The 18,445-nt window shown below is 43.4% G+C and overlaps 1 protein-coding gene across 3 annotated transcripts in view; it reads right to left on the bottom strand.

The window, feature by feature from the left end:
* Positions 1-18,445, bottom strand: part of PDE4C (phosphodiesterase 4C) — a 406,056-nt gene that overhangs the window by 108,901 nt on the left and 278,710 nt on the right. For all 3 annotated transcript variants that reach the window (XM_089670026.1, XM_089670028.1, XM_089670027.1), the window contains exons 2-3: positions 2,654-2,845; positions 814-850 (exon numbers count right to left, since the gene is read on the bottom strand). In XM_089670026.1, coding sequence (XP_089526152.1) covers positions 814-850; positions 2,654-2,845 — 229 coding nt within the window. The remainder of the gene's footprint in view (positions 1-813; positions 851-2,653; positions 2,846-18,445) is intronic.

Raw genomic sequence — 18,445 nt, 5'->3', positions numbered from 1 at the left:
AAAATATACTAACCCTCACCTTTGGCCCTTACCTTGACCTTTGACCCTTACCTTGACACTAACAATAACCCTGACCTAGATCAAACCTTGATCTAGCTATTTTTTTTTCTTTTTTTTTAATTAATTTTTTTAGGCACTTTTATTGACATTTTTCTCCCCTGTAAGGAGAATTAGATGCGATGTATCTGTTTCTCCATTTGTGCCCAGTTCACACTAGTACGGGCCGTGTGGCCCATGTTTGTGTGGGCACAGCAACCCATTCATTTGAATGGGCTACTGTGCCCGTGTTTAATGCAAGGAAAAGGTGCAAGAACCTTTTCTGAAATACATCCACATGGAAACCGCATGGTCTTTTTGACCATGTGGTTTTCGTGCAGTTCCTGCACCTGCGATCACGCTGCGAGATGGGATGAGTGGGGATGCCATTCAGAATGAATGGCACTCCCCTCCCCGCATCTCGCAACAGAAGCACGACGTGGCTGTGGGCGGCTGCGGGAATCGCATGCAATGTGCGGGCTAGTATGAACCTAGCCTAAGAGGAGAAAAAGAAACACATGGTCTGGCTGCACAGTGACTGAGCATTGTGATAGACAATCAGAGGCTATCACAACCATCAGGTGACCAGGAATTAGGCGTCCCAGGTCCTGATCGTTAGTACAAGACCTGGCGATCTCGGTGAGAGCACGGTCTCTGTGCTGGGACAAAGACAGATACGCATATATGCAGTCCCATGGATAAAGATCCACTTCTGTTAGGCTGCATATGTGCATATATTAGGCACCAAGGTGTGGAAGAAAGAAATACATTTCTTACCTGTGCAAATGGAGTTACTATCATGTCTTCTCCATGCCTGAAGATGAAAGTAAACGTATTAGCATATACAAAGCTCATGTGAAATTGAATTTAACATTTTCAATTGAACTTGTATTACTGGTTGTATTTATAAAATTCTTGCATAGTTTGCCCATCAAAACTGCATGTACTGTAAATTTGTTCTGTGCAAATTAGGCAAAATCAAATGTTCTCAGGCTATATTCTTTGCAACTCAAATGTGTGAATGCAGAAAATACTGAATTATGGCCAACAGATGACAGTGAGGTAATTACTTATTTTCTATTGTAGTTAGTACCATATAGCAGTGGTTTCTAAACTGCAGCCTGGGGGCCAGATGTGGCCTTTTCCTTGCCTTTATCTGGGCCTTGGGCACTATTTCTCCTACTGACATCAACAACAGGCCACTATTCCTGCACTGCCACCAATGATGGGGCACTGTCCCTTTCACTGACTCCAAGAATGAAGCATTCCACCCACTGATACCAATGCTGGGGCACTATTTCTCCCACTGACACCATTGATGGGGCACTATTCTTCCTACTGCCACCAATGATTGGGCACCATTCCTTCCACTAATACCAATGATGGGGCATTGTTTGCCTTTTCTACCCAATGACCACAGTCTGGCCCTCTCAAAGTCTGAAGGACAATAAACTGACCCTTTGTTTAGAAAGTTTGGAGACCCCTGCCATATAGTATAGTATTTTCTGTATTCATATAATTACAGAAAATGCATCCTAAGGCGTCATGTACACTGCTGCTAAAGCCCCTGAACTCAACTCAATAGAAGCCTATATGTCCATGTGCACATAGGCTTTTACCAGAGTTTAGGAGCAGCAGAGTTTAGGGGCAGTTAAATGTTCCTCTTCAGAATGCAGAATAATCGCGTTCAGAAGACGAACATTTTGGCCAAAAAAAGCTAAACGTGGCAAAAACGCATTTAGCGCTTGGGTGTTCCATGTCCATGTCAATAGAAAATACTCTAACCAATCAAATGAATAAACATCCAAGCGCTAAATGCGGCACTGCATTTAAATACATTTTTGCCACGTTTAGCATTTTTCTGCTGCCAGGAGAGTTTAACGACTAGGTGAGTTCATGCGTACATGAGACCTTAGAACATTTTATTTTTTTTTGCAGTATTGATAGACAAACAGCTATACATAATTTTTATAAATACGTCCTAGGTATTACTAATTAACCCATGATCTGAAAGAATATGTAGATGATGAACAAGTACGTAAGATTTCACAATCCATTTCCAATCAGATATATAGATTCATATGGAATGTTCAATTAAATGTGTATGATACGAACAACTCTTGTAGCCCATAGCAGTCAATAAACTCCCAATTTTTACTCTAGTTGTAAAAAATACAAATTCTGACTGTGTTTCCTGGGGAACAAGACATGTTCTGTTAGTACACTTCACACACCAGCTCCAACAATCAGTCCATCTGAAACTGATATTTCAGCATTGGGTGAATGTCAGTCAGTTCAACCAGCTGTTGGCTTACTGGGTTTCTCAGGAACCCTAGTGACAACTGTCCACCCATGCTCCCACCTCATTTGAAACCATTATGATGGGCCCATTCTGCTATTGAAACATTTACTTTACATTTACAAAGAAGAAGCATAAGACACAAGATGCATATAGGTTCAATTTTATGCTAATGGAAAGACAGGATGTATAGGATATATAATGTAATTTTTCATACACAAATAATTCTTATTAAATAGTAGCACCATTTCCTGATGGGAAAGATTTTGGATATGAAGGATTTACACATTTAAAGACACAGTTTGCACTCATACTCACAGGTCACTGGCAATGGAGGAGTTTCTGGACATTGCCTTGGGGGAGAGATCATAGTCGCTGTCTGATCGGTATAGGAAAGACTCTCTTCTTTGGCTGTGGGGCAAGTTACCCTGCAGAACCAAACCTGACCCTGGACTGGCTTGGGACTCCAAGGGACTTCTGCCTGATGACAAGCCATTTTCGACATCAAAACTAAAAAACAGACAAGACACAGAATTAGGGATGACCATCATAAACTTCAAAAGTAATACAGAAAGTAAGTCATTTTCTGATAAAAGCAACCGATCAAAGTTTAAAGGACATGTTCAGCCAAAACTTTTTTTGGGGGGAATAGGGCATGCAAGAATTAGGTTTTTAATGCTATCTGGGGCTGACTTTCCCCTTCACGTATGGTCGTGGTGACAATAGGTTTACCATACAGGAAAATTTGCAACTGGAACCCGAACCCCGTATAGCAACGAAAACCTGAAAAGAGTTATGATCTTTCCCCAATGTTAATTTCGTAAACGAAAATATTTTTTGTATGTTTCCAGTGACAAAAACTAAACGATGACTATAATGAAAATCAATTCCAATTTTTGTCAACGCATGAAACAAAAATGTGAGGAAGGGACATTTGTGGATGTTATATAATGGCTAAATCTATGTCCGTGTAGTTTGTTCAAACCTTAATACCATAAATAATAACATGTTATTAGATTTCTTTTACTCCAGGAGTATAAAATGAGCTTGGAAATTCTACAGAAATGCTTAAATAATACATTCCAATTTAAACCCATTAAATTTCAGTTGAATAAAATGATTTTCTCCCTACGTCTTCCAGGACAGCCATCTGAGACCTTGGGCTCCTCCCTCCGGATCAGGAAACACACCATCCGTCTCTTGTACCCGCACAGAGGGTGGTTTACCTAGGGTACGAGATCTCTTCTGTAGAGGAAAAAATTTTTCTGCCACGAGAAAAGATCGAGAAGATGAATCGGGTGTTGTTAGGGTTGCAGTGCAACCTGCCGGTTTCGGTGAGGGAAGTCGCAGGGGCAGTGGGTCTTATGACATCCTGCTTTCCGGCGGTTCCATGGGCGAGATTTCACCAGAGACTGCTCCAGGCCTTCTTGTTAACCGCTTCCCGGCCGGCCGTTGTATATAAACGGCCGGACGGTGGCAGTGCAGGGTCGGGTGGCCGTTTATAAACGGCCGCCCGCATCCGAGGCTCGTGCGCGGCTCCTAGAGCGCGCACCCGCGTGCTCGGTGATCGCCGTGTCCCTCGGATACCGGCGATCACCTGACGTGGTACAGGACCGTCCTGTACCATGTGACCGACTGTGTCCAATAAGGACACAGTCCTAATGTAAATAGAAGCCGCATGGTGCGGATTCCGCCCCCTTGACCGTGCACGCGCGTGCCCACAGATCGCCGGGTCCCTCAGATACAGGGAATCAGGTAACATGGTACAGGAGCAATGAAATCGTCCTGTACCATGTGACCAATTATAACTGTAAACAGAAACCGCATGGTGCTCCTTCTCCTCACACGGAGTTCTGTCTGTGAGAGAAGGAGCCGGATAGCCAGAGCAAGAGCAAGTCTGATCGCAAGTGTCCCTAATTGTCCCTGATCACAGTGTCCCTAATTGTCCCTGATCACAGTGTCCCTGATTGTCCCTGATCACAGTGTCCCTGATTGTCCCTGATCACTGTCCCTGACTGTCTGTGCCTGATCACAAGTGTTCCTGACTGTCCCTGACCACAAGTGTCCCTGACTGTCTGTCCCTGACCACAAGTGTCCCTGACTGTCTGTCCCTGACCACAAGTGTCCCTGACTGTCTGTCCCTGACCACAAGTGTCCCTGATTGTCTGTCCCTGATCACAAGTGTCCTTGACTGTCCCTGATCAAAAGTGTCCCTGATCAAAAGTGTCCCTGATCAAAAGTGTCCCTGATCGTCAGTGACCAGTGTCCCTGATCGCCAGTGTCCCTGATCGCCAGTGTCCCTGATCACAAGTGTCCCTGATCACAAGTGTCCCTGATCACAAGTGTCCCTGATTGTCAGTGTCCCTGATTGTCAGTGTCCCTGATTGTCAGTGTCCCTGATTGTCAGTGTCCCTGATTGTCAGTGTCCCTGATCGTCAGCGTCCCTGATCACAAGCGTCCCTGATCACAAGCGTCCCTGATCGTCAGTGTCCCTGATCGTCAGTGTCTCTGATCACAAGCGTCCCTGATCACAAGCGTCTCTGATCACAAGCGTCCCTGATCACAAGCGTCCCTGATCACAAGCGTCCCTGATCGTCAGTGTCCCTGATCACAAGCGTCCCTGATCACAAGCGTCCCTGATCGCCAGTGTCCCTGATCGCCAGTGTCCCTGATCGCCAGTGTCCCTGATCGCCAGTGTCTCTGATCGCCAGTGTCCCTGATCGCCAGTGTCCCTGATCGTCAGTGTCCCTGATCACAAGCGTCCCTGATCACAAGCGTTCCTGATCGTCAGTGTCTCTGATCACAAGCGTCCCTGATCACAAGCGTCCCTGATCGCCAGTGTCCCTGATCGCCAGTGTCTCTGATCGCCAGTGTCTCTGATCGCCAGTGTCCCTGATCGCCAGTGTCCCTGATCACAAGTGTCTCTGATCACAAGTGTCCCTGATCGTCAGTGTCTCTGATCGTCAGTGTCTCTGATCACAAGTGTTCCTGATCGTCAGTGTCTCTGATCACAAGCGTCCCTGATCACAAGCGTCCCTGATCACAAGCGTCCCTGATCGTCAGTGTTCCTGATCACAAGCGTCCCTGATCACAAGCGTCCCTGATCACAAGCGTCCTTGATCACAAGTGTCCTTGATAGTCAGTGTCCCTGATTGTCAGTGTCCCTGATCGCCAGTGTCCCTGATCGCCACACAGCGGCCCAGCTGTGTCCCTGATCACTGCATAGCGTCCCAGTGTCCCTGATCTCCACACCAGCAGGTCTTGATCACCTCCACACTACCATATCCTGATCATCATACCACCAAGTCTTGATCACCGCCACACCTGCAGGTCCCAATCACAGCTATACCAGCGGGTCCTGATCGCCGCCACACTAGCAGATCCTGATCACAGCCATACCAGCAGGTCCTGATCACCACCCCAGCAGATCCTGATCACCACCAAACTAGTGGGTCCTGATCCCCGCCATACCAGCGGGTTCTGATCGCCGCCACATCATTGGATCCTGATCGCTGCTAAACCCACGGGTCCTGATCACCACCATACCAGTCCTGATCACCTGAGAGCCATTACAGCAAACTGTGAGTACTTTTTAGTCTTTGCACACAGTTTACACACACACTCACAAAACATTGCCTGCCAGCTCACGGTATCTCTGATCTTTGCCCAACCGCAGACAGCCATCTGTCCCTCACTACAGTAACATCAGACCACTGTACACCAGCACCATCATCCTGATCACCGCCATTCCAGTAGTTCCTGATCACAGTGCCAAAAATATGGCCAAAAGATTATATTCAAGCGAGGAGGCATTTCAAATTCTGAGTATGACAGATGAGAGTGACGGAGAGCTCTCACTGTCAGACTCAGATTCTGTATATGAACCAGTACACAGCAGCGGTTCACTCTCTGAATCAGAAGAAGGTGTTCCAACAAAAAGAATGAGGAGCTCCAAGGACCAGCAAGCAACCACCAGCAGCTCAATATCTTCCTCTGACATGGCTAGTACCAGCAGTGTAAGTGCAAGTACTAGTACTCGGGTGTCACGTCAGCAACCAAGGGTCCATACTGCTGTCCCAGATGCACTTTTAAACCCTGTGTGGCTACCTACAGGATCACGAGCACCTATAATTCCCCCATTCATAGCCCAGTCAGGCATTCAGGTAGAAACTCAAAATTTTACAGCCATTGATTTTTTCCATTTATTTTTCACTGAAGATTTTTTGAATTCAGTTGTGCACCAATGCAATCTTTTTGCCCAGCAATTTATCACCCAAAATCCCAACTCCTTTTATGCCCGTCCATTTGAGTGGAAATGCCTCACAGTTGAAGAATTTAAAGTGTTTCTCGGGCCTTGCATTTAATATGGGACTAACAAAAAAAAATGAATTACATGCTTATTGGTCAACAAATCCCATTCATCACATGCCGCTCTTTTCTGCCACTATGTCCAGGACCCGCTATAGAACAATAATGCACTTTCTACATTTCAACGATAATTCCATGTGCCCCCCCAGAGATCACCCCGAGTATGACAAACTTTATAAAATTCGGCCACTGATCAATTATTTCAACCAAAGATTTTCAGAAATATATTGTCCTGAAAAAAACATCTGTGTCGATGAATCCCTAATCCATTTCACTGGGAGGCTGATCATAAAACAGTACATTCCAAGCAAACAGGCCAGATATGGTGTGAAAATGAACAAACTCTGCGAAAGGTCCACAGGATACGTGCACAAGTTCCGTATCTACGAAGGAAAGGACAGTCAGCTAGAGCCCCCTGAATGCCCAGCTTATATGGGGATTAGTGGAAAAATTGTCTGGGACCTGGTATACCCCCTCTTCAACCAGGGGTACCACCTTTACGTGGACAATTTCTACACAAGTCTGCTCCTTTTCCGCCACCTTTATCTCAAGGACATTGTAGCCTGTGGCACAGCTCGACCCAATCGGAAGGGCTTTCCACAGCAATTGGTTGCCACCAAGCTAAACGGGCGAGTCAGCTAGCTTGCAAAATGAAGAGATCCTGGCCCTTAAGTGGCGAGACAAACGGGATGTTTATGTCCTTTCATCTATCCATAACAGCAGCTCATTGGAAATTCAAGGAAGACGCGGTACCATCCGAAAACCTCAATGCATACACGAATACAACCTGTTCATGGGGGGAGTAGATTTAAATGATCAAATGCTACAGCCCTACATACCCAACAGAAGATCAATCTACTGGTATAAAAAAGTATCCTTCTACCTTTTCCATATGGCCCTGTACAATTCCTACATCGTTTACCAGAAGTCCACACAAAGACCTGTCACCTTCTTACAATATCAGGAAGAGATTATCACATCCCTCATCTATCAAAGAAGACCCGTACCTGAACAAATTCGCTCTGATGCAGTGAGCAGATTGCATGAAAGACATTTCCCCAATATCATCCCTACTACCCAAGCAGACCGCCATCCTCAAAAAAAAATGTCGTGTATGCTCCAAATATAGAATTCGACGTGACACCCGATACTATTGTCCCCAGTGTCCCTCAAAGCCTGGTCTCTGTATAGCAGATTGCTTCCGTATCTACCATACCGCACTACATTATTAGTGAAGTATGGTGAAGATATTTCTGTTTGTCCTCCTACCTGCTATTTCCCTGACACGTTTCTGCCTGTATTCATTTTCCTGCTTTCCATCTGAACTGACCTCGGCCTGTTAATCGACCATGCCTCTGCCTTCTGCCTGAATTGACCTCGGCCTGTTAATCGACCATGCCTCTGCCTGCTGCCTGAACTGACCTCAGCCTGTTAATCGATTCTGCCTCTGCCTGAATTGACCTCAGCCTGTTAATCGATTCTGCCTCTGCCTGCTGCCTGAACTGACCTCAGCCTGTTAAATCGACCATGCCTCTGCCTGCTGCCTGAACTGACCTCAGCCTGTTAATCAATTCTGCCTCTGCTTGCTGCCTGAACTGACCTCGGCCTGTTAAATCGACCATGTCTCTGCCTGCTGCCTGAACTGACCTCGGCCTGTTAATCAACCATGTTTTCTGCCTGCCTCCTGGACTGATCTTTTTCCCTCCCACTTTAGTAGTGGGATTCAAGACAACACAGGGGTCTCACTTATGTGAGGGGATCCAGAGTAGTGTTTCCAAGCAGAGAAAACTTTTTTGTTTTCTTTGGGTTTTGTAATTCCCGGATCAGGGTCTGGAGACCAGAGGCTTCGAAGAGATTTGGGTGGGACGAAGCCTCTACCCCTTTGTCCAGTCTTACCTAACCAAGGCCCTAAGCTTTATGTTTCTGCCTGGACCAATCCTTTGATCACGTCTCTGCTTGCTGTCTGTATCGACTGTGGCCTTTTTATGGACCATGTTCCTGTCTTCTTCCTGGACCACTGCTTTGCCTGTTTGCTCACCACGTCTATGCATGACATCGGTACTGACCCATCTGCAAATCCCACTGGCTACCTTCCTGCGAGACACTGGTGCCCCCATCCTCTATAGACAACTGCACTGAAACCACAGGTACTCTTTGGTTTATCTTTTGTTTAACTTCTTGGTGAGTGAACATAGTGCTGTGTGGGCAGCCATGTACCAGTAGATTGAGCTTTTAGGAACAGGCTGTAGGTGAAGCTACACTATGCTTTATGCTATGTTTATTTGCAAAATTTAGTAACATTGCGTTAAAAAAAAATTAGATATATTTCCACATTTTCTGAAAATTTGTGTAAAAAATTAAGTCTTCAGAAGACTCGGCTGCTCCAGGACCTCCAAAATGGCATTAGGTAGTCAAGAAATCAGATGTGTCATTTTTTCCCCTAGAACTCCAAAAGGTGCTTATTAGATGTGGAGCCCCCCTATGTGGCCAGACTGTAAAAAAGTCTCACACATTTGGTATCGCCATATTCAGGAAGAGTTATAGAATGTGTTTTGGGGTGTAATTTTAAGTATGCCTATGTTGTATAATAGAAATATCTCATAGATTGACAACTTTGCGTAAAAAAAAAAACATTTTCATTTTCTTTTCACATTTTCCAAAAACTTTTGGCAAAAAATGCAGTCTTTAGAAGACTCCACATGACTCTTAAAATATACCTTGGAGTGTTTGCTTTCCAAAATGGGGTCATTTTGTGGGTAATTCCATTGTCCTGATGATCCAGGACCTCCAAAATGGCAATAGGTAGTCAAGAAATTAGATGTGTCATTTTTTCCCCTAGAACTCCAAAAGGTGCTTATTGGATGTGGAGCCCCCCTATGTGGCCAGACTGTGAAAAAGTTTCACACATTTGGTATCGCCATATTCAGAAAGAGTTATAGAATGTGTTTTGGGGTGTAATTTTAAGTATGCCTATGCTGTGTAATAGATATATTTCATAGACTGGCAACTTTGCATAGAAAAAAATACATTTTCATCTTCTTTTCACATTTTCCAAAAACGTTTGGCAAAAAATGAAGTCTTCAGAAGACTCCCCATGCCTCTTAAAACATACCTTGGGGTGTTTTCTTTCCAAAATGGGGTCATTTTGTGGGTAATTCCTTTGTCCTGGTGCTCCAAGACCTCCAAAACTGTGATAGACAGTCAAGAAATTAGATGTGTAATTTTTGCCCCTAGAACGCCTAAGGGTGCTTATTGGATGTGGGGCCCTTCTATGTGGCTAGGCTGTGAAAAAGTTTTACACATTTGGTATCACCATACTCAGGAAGAGTAGCAGAATGTGTTTTGGGGTGTAACTGCAAGTATGCCTATGCCGTGTGAGAGAAAGAACTTGTTAAAATGACAACTTTGTGAAAAAAAAATTAAAATTATTTACTTTCATCATTTCCCCTTAAAAAATTGGCAAAAAATTACAACTTCAAAAAACTCTCCTTGCCTCTCATTAAATACCTCAGACTGTCTACTTTCCAAAAAGGGGTCATTTGGGGGGTATTTGTATTATCCTGCCATTTTAGGGCCCTGAGAAACTATATAGGTAGTCAGTACATCAGGATTGATAAATTTTCAAATATATCAAATATATATACCGTGGTCTGTGGACTCTATAACTTTAATACAGACTAAATAATACACACTGATTTGGGTTATTTCTACCAAACAAAGGTAGTACAATGGATTTTGGCCTAAATTAATGAAGAAAGTATATTTATTTGCAAAATCTAGTAACAAAAACGAAGAAAAACATGTTTATTTTCAAAATTTTCAGTCTTTTTCCACTTTTCTAGAAAAAGTGGTGATTAAATACCACCAACTGAAAGCTCTATTTGTGTGAAAAAAATGATAAAAATTTCATTTGGATACAGTGTCGTATGCCTGAGTAACTGGCATTCACAATGTGAGAGCACTGAAAGCTGAAAATTAGCCTGGTCAGGAAGGGGGTAAAAGTGTCCGATCTGGAAGTGGTTAAAGGAGTGGGACGGAAATATCTCAGAGCTGGAGCGGCTGGGCCAGCTTCCGTCCAGAGTCAAGAGATCTCTGTGGTGGTGGCGAAAGAAGAGAAACTTGTCCAGGGGTCTGGATTGGCGGCCATTGGATCCACTCATTGTGACCACAGACGCCAGCAGTTTTGGTTGGGGAGCTCATCTGCAAGGGAGAACGGCCCAGGGGAGGTGGTCCCGGGAGGACTCCTTAAAGCCCTCAAACCAACGGGAGCTGTTGGCAGTTTGGAGAGCCTTGGAGGTTTTTCAGGCAGGCTTGAAAGGCCTTCATGTGCAGGTTCGTTCAGACAACATGGCAACAGTAGCCTATGTGAACAAACAGGGGGGGACAAGGAGTCCTTCGCTGCAGAGGATCGCAGGCAGTATTCTGACCTGGGCAGAACAGAATCTGCGATCAATTTCGGCGGTACACTTGAAGGGTTCTCAGAATTCACTTGCGGATTTCCTGAGCCGACGGCCACTCTCCCACGACGATTGGTCACTCAACCAAGAGGTATTTCAGGAGTTGGTGTCCAGGTGGGGGAGACCGGAGGTGGATCTTTTTGCGTCACGGGAGAACAGGAGGGTCGACCAGTTCTTTTCCCTAAACTCGCGAGAGCAGAGCTTGGGGATAGACGCTCTGTCGACCGCTTGGGATTTCAAGCTGGCCTATGCGTTCCCTCCAATCAGGCTGATTCCGGCGCTCCTGCAAAAATTTTTAGGGGAAAGGTCGGATCTACTCTTGATCGCGCCTTTTTGGCCGAGAAGGCCATGGTTTTCCCTACTGAACAGGCTGGCTTCAGCTTGCCCGTATCCCTTGCCGGAAAGGGCAGATCTGATTGCGCAGGGTCCGCTTTTGCATCCGCGAGTCAAGACGTTACGGTTGACGGCCTGGTTCTTGAGGAACAGATCCTCAGAGCCAGGGGGTTCTCTGATCAGGTAGTAAAGACTTTGGTGAGCTGTCGCAAGCCGGTAACCAGAGCCATTTATTCTAAGGTCTGGAAAAGATTTACCTCGTGGTGTTCGGACCGACCAGGGCCCCTGGACATTCCGATGGTTTTGGATTTTTTTCAGGAGGGGGCAGATAGGGAACTCTCGATCAGCACCTTGAAAGTACAGGCTTCTGCTTTGAGTATTTTTTTGCAGTGCTCTTTGCAACAAAATCCCTTCGTAGTTGATTTTTTCAGATCTCTCTCCAGGGCTAGGCCTGCTAAGGTGGGAGGTTGTCCGAGTTGGGATCTGTCTCTGGTCCTAAGGGCTTTGGTCCGAGAACCTTTTGAGCCTTTAGAGGAGTCAGCTTTCAAGTTTTTAACCTTAAAAATAGTTTTTTTGGTAGCAATCACATCGGCCCGTAGGGTGAGTGAGCTACAGGCGCTCTCTATTAGGGAGCCTTACTTGACCATTCTTAGGGACAGGGTTGTGCTTAGGACTGATCCGGGATTCCTTCCTAAAGTAGCCTCCTCTTTTCACAGGTCGCAGGATCTTGTTCTGCCGACCTTTTGTTCTTCCTCTGAAGGTAAAGAGGAAGAAAAGCTAGGTTTGCTGGATGTAAAGAGGAGTCTTATAATTTATTTAGACAGGTCCAGGGAATTTAGGAAGTCGGATTCCCTTTTTGTTTTGTTTTCAGGGCAGAGAAGGGGGTTGGCAGCATCTAAAGCCACGATAGGCAGGTGGATTAGGCTGGCAATTGGGGAATCTTACAAGGTCTTGGGGATTCTGCCTCCTTTTGTTAATGCCCACTCAACTAGATCCTTGGCAGCGTCCTGGGCAGAGAGAGCCGGGGCTTCGCCGGAGGAAATCTGTAAGGCAGCCACTTGGTCGAGGTTTTCTACCTTCGTGAAGCATTATCGTTTGGATGTCCTGTCAGATAAGGAACAGGCGTTCGGACGCAAGGTCCTCCAGGCGGTGGACCCACCCTAAGGGGGTAAGTTCTCGTTTATCGTCTCAGATGGCTGTCCTGGAAGACGTAGGGAGAAAACCAGAGTTAGACTTACCGGTAACTCCTTTTCTACGAGTCTTCCAGGACAGCTGGTAATTCCCACCCTTCTAATGTACAACCGAGAGAGTTAAGGTTGACTGCATGAAAATGTATTTACCTATATTTGTGTCTTTCAGTGGCTTCCGTTAGTTCTCTTTTAATAACTGGATCGGAGGCCTGCCTTTTAAAGGCATGGGGGATGGTGTGTTTCCTGATCCGGAGGGAGGAGCCCAAGGTCTCAGATGGCTGTCCTGGAAGACTCGTAGAAAAGGAGTTACCGGTAAGTCTAACTCTGGTTTTAGTCAACTAAAATGTACTGCAGATTTTAGTTGACTAAATCACAACTAAAGCTAAAACAATTCAGATGACTACAATTTGACTAAAACTAAAATGGAATTTTAGTCAAAAGACTATGACAAAAACTAAATCCAAATTTGAAGTCAGAATTAACCCTCTCTTTCCCCACTCTATCCAATGCCAAAAGAAGTTTTGCCTGGACTTACACTTTAATTGAATCAGACCAACAAAGTATGGCTCTGTGGTTCTTAATGGCTGTAGCAACTACAGAAAGAACAAACAGCTGTCTGAGGAGAGCTGCATCTATTATACATTTCCGGCAAAGTTCATGCTTCATCACACAACACACATCAATTGCGGCTGTTTTTTGCCTTGGTGGAACTCTGAGTGCTGGAAGTGACAGTGGCTTTATGTGATTATTTATTATTTCTAAAGTAAGTAAAAAAGTAAGTATGGAACATGTAACCATTTTTCTCAGTAAAGGCGCTATTGACATAAAATTTTCACCACGTCGGTAAAAACCCATGCAATCCATACATACAAGGAATGTATAATAAAATTAAATGACACAGGGCAAAAAGTATTGAACACGCTAACTGGAATCTATTTAATACTTCGTACAAAATCATTTGTTGGTAATAGCACCCTTGTTTCATCTTCATCATTCTGGTAGATGGTGGCAGATTTTTGTCAAGAATGTCTTAGTACATTTTTCCATTCATCCTTCCTTTAATGACATGAAGTTTGCCAGTACCGTATGCTGAAAAACAGCCCCACACCATGATGTTCCCACCTCCATGCTTCACTGTTGGTATGGTGTTTTGGGGTGATGTGCAGTGTCATTTGACCTCCAAACATGGTGTGTATTACTGCATCCAAAGAGTTCAATATTGGTCTCCAATGGCCAGACTATATTCTCCCAGTATTTCACAGGCTTCTCTAAATGTTGTGCAGCAAACTTTAAAAGCTTCAGCATGCTTTTTCTTCAGCAGTGGAGACTTGCATGGTGAATTTGCATACAGGCCATGGCGGTTGAGTGCATTATTTATTGTTTTCTTTGAAACAATTGTACTTGCTAATTCCAGGTCTTTCTGAAGCTCTCCACAAGTGGTCCTTGACTCTTGGACAACTCTTCTGATAATTCTTTCCACTCCTCTGTCAGAAATCTTTCAAGGTGGACCTGGTCATGACCAGTTTATAGTGAAATGATGTTATTTCCACATGCGGATTATGGCCCCAACAGTGCTCACGGAAACATTCAGAAATTTAGAAATTCTTCTGTAACCAATGCCATCAGTATGTTTTGCAACAATAAGGTTGCTAAGGTTCTCGAGAGAACTCTTTGCTTTTACCCATCATGAAATAATTACACCTTGGTAATGAGATCTTTTTATAGGCCATCAGTTGAGACTGAACCAAGTGATATTAATTTGCACTGACAAGGGGCAGGATTGTTTTCTAATTACTGAGAGATTTCACCTGGTGTCTTGGCTTTCCATGCCTTTTTGCACCTCCTTTTCTTCATGTGTTCAATACGTTTTCCCTGTGTCATTCCATTTTATTACATATAATTTAATTTCTGGATTTATTTGTTTTGGTTTCTTTGTATGTATGGATTGCATGGATTATTACTGACATGTGGTGAAAATGTCATGTCAATAGCACCTTTAGAAATATATATACTGAGAAAAATGGTGATGTATTCAATACTTATATTACCTGCTGTATGTAGACATAACCTTCTGGAACATACCATACGCCAATGTTCAACCACTTACACAAAATGTATAACCTTTTCATTCAGTGTATTGGGATTGTTCTGTATGTAAAGATGGCCATTCCTGTAGAAACCATGCAAAAAGCTTTCGGTGGATGTCCCTGCTTAGTTTGACAAAAGCTGGTTGTTTGATCAACTTCTGTCAAAGGAGTCTACTGAAACATTTTTGGCTGCCAATTTGATGCAGCGAGCGACACTTGGGTTTTTTGACAGGTGAGGCCTGCTGTCAAAAATACAATAGCTGCAGCGATAGGATGGTTCATCCACAAAAAAAAAAAAGTAACTATCAGTGTATGAGCACAGATGTCTCCTTGCACACCTTTGTCTATATGCACAGACCCTATATTTTATCACAAAATTTTCAGTTTCTACACATTCTGTAAGAATGCAGACATTTATTTTATATTGAGTGAAGCACAAACTATGACTAATATTTTATTGACTTGGGTGCAATTAAGGTGCTCACAAGTGACACCAAAAACAACTGTGAAAGAAAGACATGACAGGTTTCTTAAGATGTCGGAGTACACAAGTACAAGGTCAGCAAGCTATATTCATCCGGACAAGATATAAAAAGACAAGATACTGTATACAGCTATTTATAGCTTAGAATGACTATCCCTTCCAGGCTCATATAAAGTCAAGGTGTATTTCTAAAAATACCGTTATCATCTATGTGAATATACAAACACTTCAAATGTTACATGATAAAAGAACCACCTAATAAGTAACAGAAAACCTTAGCTACTGATAACATGGTTTATTAAACACATCTCTAGGGAATTACCACCCTGACTTGCTGTGATAAGGTTTAACACAATTTACCACCGTTTAACACAGTTTATTGAACATACAATGGTCAAAGATGGATCTAAATTCGGCCAGAAGAATTTCAGTCCATATATGAGCCATTGACCGAGTTCAGTATAACCAGCCTGTCTTTTTTTTATCACTGCTGATGGCTATAGCACCATATATATTTATAATGAGCATTGTATTCTGACTGCTGGTAAACCTCCTGCTGTCAGAAAAGCTCCACGGGAGGTATTCCCCCATCAACAATGAATGTGTTTATGGGGCAATCAAGCAATTTTCTTTCCTAAAACCCATGGTTGCAAGAAAGAAAATTGCTTAATATATGTCCCGCTTAACACCAATAATGTCTTTACCTAAAGCAGACCTTCCTCCATGCATTCTCCCCTCCCCAAACTCCATTTTCACATAAGCAAGAGCGATGTGTCCTGCTCCTGCAGCTGCCTGGAATATTCCCATCACATATTCCAAAGGATGCAGGAGCAGGGAAACATCAGATGAAGGACAGACTTGGTGACGCATCATCGGAGTAAGGGGAAGGCAGCCTCAAAAACACAGAAGAAACAACTGATGACGTAGGAAGGGAAGACGGGGTCATGGGACATGACCTGTAGCAGTATTTTGCAGCAGGACAATGTTGGATTTGCTGGGCAGGTCAGTATGTTTTCTGGAGAAAACCTTTCATAACAGGTAAGAGGGAAAAAGCCAAACACCAATTGGCCTTCAATCGGCCACTCACTATTCAACAGTTTAATGCTTTGATAGTACCTAGACTATAGAAAAACAAATTTCTCAAAGCAAATTTTTTTCTATTGCTCAATAATTATATAAAGGCCAATACAATTGATGACAAAGAAGGAATGGACATACTGATGTAGAAATGTAGAAACCACAGTACTTAACCACTTTAACTCTGCGCCAAATCCCGTATATATACCTGATTTGCTTTTCCGGGTAGGGTGCGCGCAGCGCCATACCTGTGCCGCCATTGGGAGCTAGGCATGTTAGTGACCGGGTCCCAGACGGAGATTCCCTGCCAGTGATTGCCATGCAAAGCTGACAGTGGAGAGACCTGTGTGTAAACACAGGTCTCTCTCCTGCCAGCAAGGACATGCTGTTTTGTATTTCTCTGCACAGCAGAGAAATACAAAACAGCATGCCTCTAAGGTAAAACAGCACACAGTAAAACACACACAGCACACAGTTAACCCTTTGATCGTCCAATAGTTAACCCCTTCCTGCCCAGTGTCATTAGTACAGGGTCAGTGCTTTTTATTAGCAGTGATCACTGTGTTAGTATCGCTGGGGATGGGCGTTTTATTGGATATGTTTTATAGCAAAAAGTCAAAAATATTGTTTTTTGTTGAAAATTGTCGTTTTTCTTTTGTTTATAGCACAATAAAAACGCAAATACCACCGAAAGAAAGCTCTCTTTGTGGGGAAAAAAGTGACACATTTAATTTATGTACAGCATTGCATGACCGTGCAATTGTCAGGTAAAGTAACGCAGCACCATATTGCAAAAAATGGCCTGGTCAGGAATGGGAGCAAATCCTCTGGAGGACAAGTGGTTAAAGTGGAACTTCAGTCTTAATCAACATTATTTACTTTTAATCTTTAGGCTGCTATAATCAATAAATAGATAGGAAGGTATATTATATTTACTTGTTTTCAACTTTATTTTTTTACATTTCTTCAATTCTGTTTTCTGTCCTAGGCCAAAATGATGTCATACATCCTAGAAGTCTTCATGGGCATTTTGTTTTCTTTCATCTGGAGGAGGGGAGGAGGAGCACACCCTCCTGTCTGCATGCTTGAGCTAAGAACAGATACATTTCAGAAAGTAAATGCTACATGAATCATCTGCCCTTACTCAAGATTGCCATGGACAGAAATGCTAGGGGGTGTTTTTCAAAGTGATTTCTCAACAAAATAAAGCATGGATATATGGATAGATGGGTGAGTTTGCTTGGAATATGAAAAATTGATTAAATTAATTTTTTAGTTTGTGGTGCCCAGATGCAGTTTAGTTTTTGTAAAATAAGCACAAGAGGTATAACTTAGTATGTGTCCCTTGTGCTGATGTCTCTTCTGTTAGTTGAAATATTCCTCTGTCCATTCTCCCTCTCATGCCTGCTGCCATAATCTTCTGGTGTGGTGGGTGTTAAAAAAAATATGGGTGCAGTCACAGGCTCTCATCAAGAGTGCCTGAATATACTAGCCCTTTCCACCCAGATCCTCCTTTCTTAGAATCTGTACTAATGCTTCCATGTTTCGAAAGCTATCTATGAATGGAAAACGGGCAGATGATTGAAAAGTCCACCCTCCTCATCCACAAATCAGCGTGTGCATAAATACCCATTATAATTGGTGCAATCAACACTTGCATATGCATTTTGATGCACCTGTTATGTCTTTAGCTATATTAAACTGAATTTGCAGTTGTGCACTAATTACTACTGTCAGTCTAATGAATGAGCAATATACACCAATCTGACAGAGTGAATAACATTGATTATCTCATTACAATGGTATCTGAAAGTGGGTGGAATATTTTTGGCAGCAGGTGAACATGTTGTCTCTGAAGTTGATGTGTTGAAAGTAGAAAAATGGACAAGTGTAAGAATTTAAGCAACTTTGACAAGGGCTTGTAGGATGTTCCTGTTTTTCAGTTGTCAGGACCTACCAAAAGAACAAACCGGGGTTGATTTACTAAAACTGGACAGGGCAAAATCTGGTGCAGCTCTGCATAGAAACCAATCAGCTTCCAGGCTTTTTAGTCAAAGCTTAATTGAATCTGAAGTTAGAAGCTGATTGGTTACTATGCACAGTTGCACTATTTT

The sequence above is a fragment of the Staurois parvus genome, unplaced genomic scaffold (assembly GCF_062004578.1).
Source record: "Staurois parvus isolate SC_StPar_1 unplaced genomic scaffold, SC_StPar_1.0 ptg000086l, whole genome shotgun sequence".
Lineage (NCBI taxonomy): Eukaryota > Metazoa > Chordata > Amphibia > Anura > Ranidae > Staurois > Staurois parvus.
This window is presented reverse-complemented; position numbering and strand designations above follow the sequence as displayed.